General features: G+C 37.8%; 1 protein-coding gene across 1 annotated transcript; it reads left to right on the top strand.

Annotated features, from left to right (window-relative positions):
- The first annotated feature begins 512 nt into the window (after window positions 1-512).
- Window positions 513-1,296, top strand: LOC149262455 (uncharacterized). Its single transcript, XM_089379752.1, has 2 exons — window positions 513-583; window positions 846-1,296. Exons 1-2 carry the CDS (start codon window positions 513-515, stop codon window positions 1,294-1,296), a joined length of 522 nt encoding a protein of 173 aa, XP_089235878.1.
- The last annotated feature ends 332 nt before the right edge of the window (window positions 1,297-1,628 follow it).

Genomic DNA, 1,628 nt, shown 5'->3' on the forward strand with positions numbered 1-1,628 from the left:
TTTTTGTTTGTTAAGAGATGATTGAATCTATGGCTTGAGTAGTTGCCATTTTGGGGTGTCTAAGCACTCAAAATCACTTGGAAATAATACCTAGTCTAAGCCACACCAACCCAACATGGTTGGATTTTTGCTTAGAAAGTTTCCCACTGATGACCTTTTCACCACACAAATGTCTATCAAAAACACCTTATCACCACATACTCTAGGCCTTGTAAACAATTTTATATACATTATTAAAATAATTATATTCTAATAACCTTTATAATTTTATTAAAAAATAGATTTAATTTTCTTATATTTTTTAAATTTATATTATACAATTTCAATAATCAATATTTACATTACCATTTATCGATTTAAATTTTGTACCATATTTAAATAATAGTAATAAAAACACCAACGTGCATGTTTAATGAGGCAATTAAGAAAAAATAAAATATTGATATGACTCGAAAAGCGACTTTTCCATGCATATAAATATGAAAAAACAGATAACACCACGCCACATCATTATGGATGCTGTCAATGCGTTGGCAATCGAGCCGAGCCACTGGATGTGCTGTCCTGAGCAATGGGAAAGTTGGTATTTCGGTCTGTACGTTCATACAACAAGAGACACCCGATCGTTCCGTCTGACCAATTCCTTTGCGCAATGAATGCAATGGATATACTTCCACCTCAGCTTCTCATCCGCCAGCTACACATTTGTCCATACATCCTACTCGTTTCAAAATTTTTATCTCTTGTAATCACAGGTCAATTTCTTCTTTGGATTCTCTAAATCTTTGATTTCATGGGTGCCTCTATTTCTTGTGGATCACTTCACCTTCCCACTGCCACATTAGTGGTCTTCCAAGAAGACGTGGGTGGGTTGATGAAGGAGTTCAAGGAGCCTGTGAAGGTAGCTCAAATATTGAGAGAGAGCCCGGCTTCTTCCTCTGCGATGCCGATTCTATGCGCTACGATGATTATGTTTCTCCTCTTTCTGCCGATCAGGAACTACAACTGGAGCACCTCTATTTTCTGCTTCCTCTAAACAAACTGCGCCATCCTCTGCTGGCATCTGACATGGCTGCATTGGCCGTGGAAACCAGCGCTGCCATGGAGCGGAACCGCCTCTGCCACAACAAATTGGGAAAACGTTGCCGCAAAATCATCCCGAGTCTGATGATGATGGAAAAAGAAGTCGCTGGTGTCATTAAATTGCAGCGCGTAGCGTCGTCGGGGCAGAGAAAGGTTAATGGCGTGTCGCTTAGAAGAAAGCTTTCAACCATTCATGAGGAGGCATTCACGTGATGACATCTGATAATGCAAAATAATTTTATCCCATCATTGTCCCCGATAATTGACGCAGGGCCTCTGAACATTTCTTTACACGATATAGCATGAGATTTTTTTGCTTGTTGCAGTCATATGTAGATATGATATTTCTCTTTAAAAGATGTAGTTGTTTTTGGATGATTTCTTTTTTTACAGATGCTATATGGGATACATTGAACATATTGTTAAATAGGGGTATCTTTGGTGATCACTGCAAGAATGATGATAAATATTAATATAGGTAAACAAACTTATAAATAGAAGGTAGATTGATTTTTTCTTTCTAAAGAAGAAGCAGGAAGATTCTC

This window comes from Pinus tabuliformis, chromosome 6 (genome assembly GCF_031772625.1).
Source record: "Pinus tabuliformis cultivar Carrire ecotype Pingquan chromosome 6, CPIR1, whole genome shotgun sequence".
NCBI classification, from domain to species: Eukaryota; Viridiplantae; Streptophyta; class Pinopsida; order Pinales; family Pinaceae; genus Pinus; species Pinus tabuliformis.

What these genes read in the sequence shown, in the direction of transcription:
- LOC149262455 (XM_089379752.1), top strand. Translation starts at nt 513, where the DNA reads ATGGATGCTGTCAATGCGTTGGCAATCGAGCCGAGCCACTGGATGTGC. An exon ending in CCTGAGCAATGGGAAAGTTG is followed by an intron (nt 584 to 845) that starts GTATTTCGGTCT and finishes CTGCCACATTAG; the next exon opens with TGGTCTTCCAAGAAGACGTG.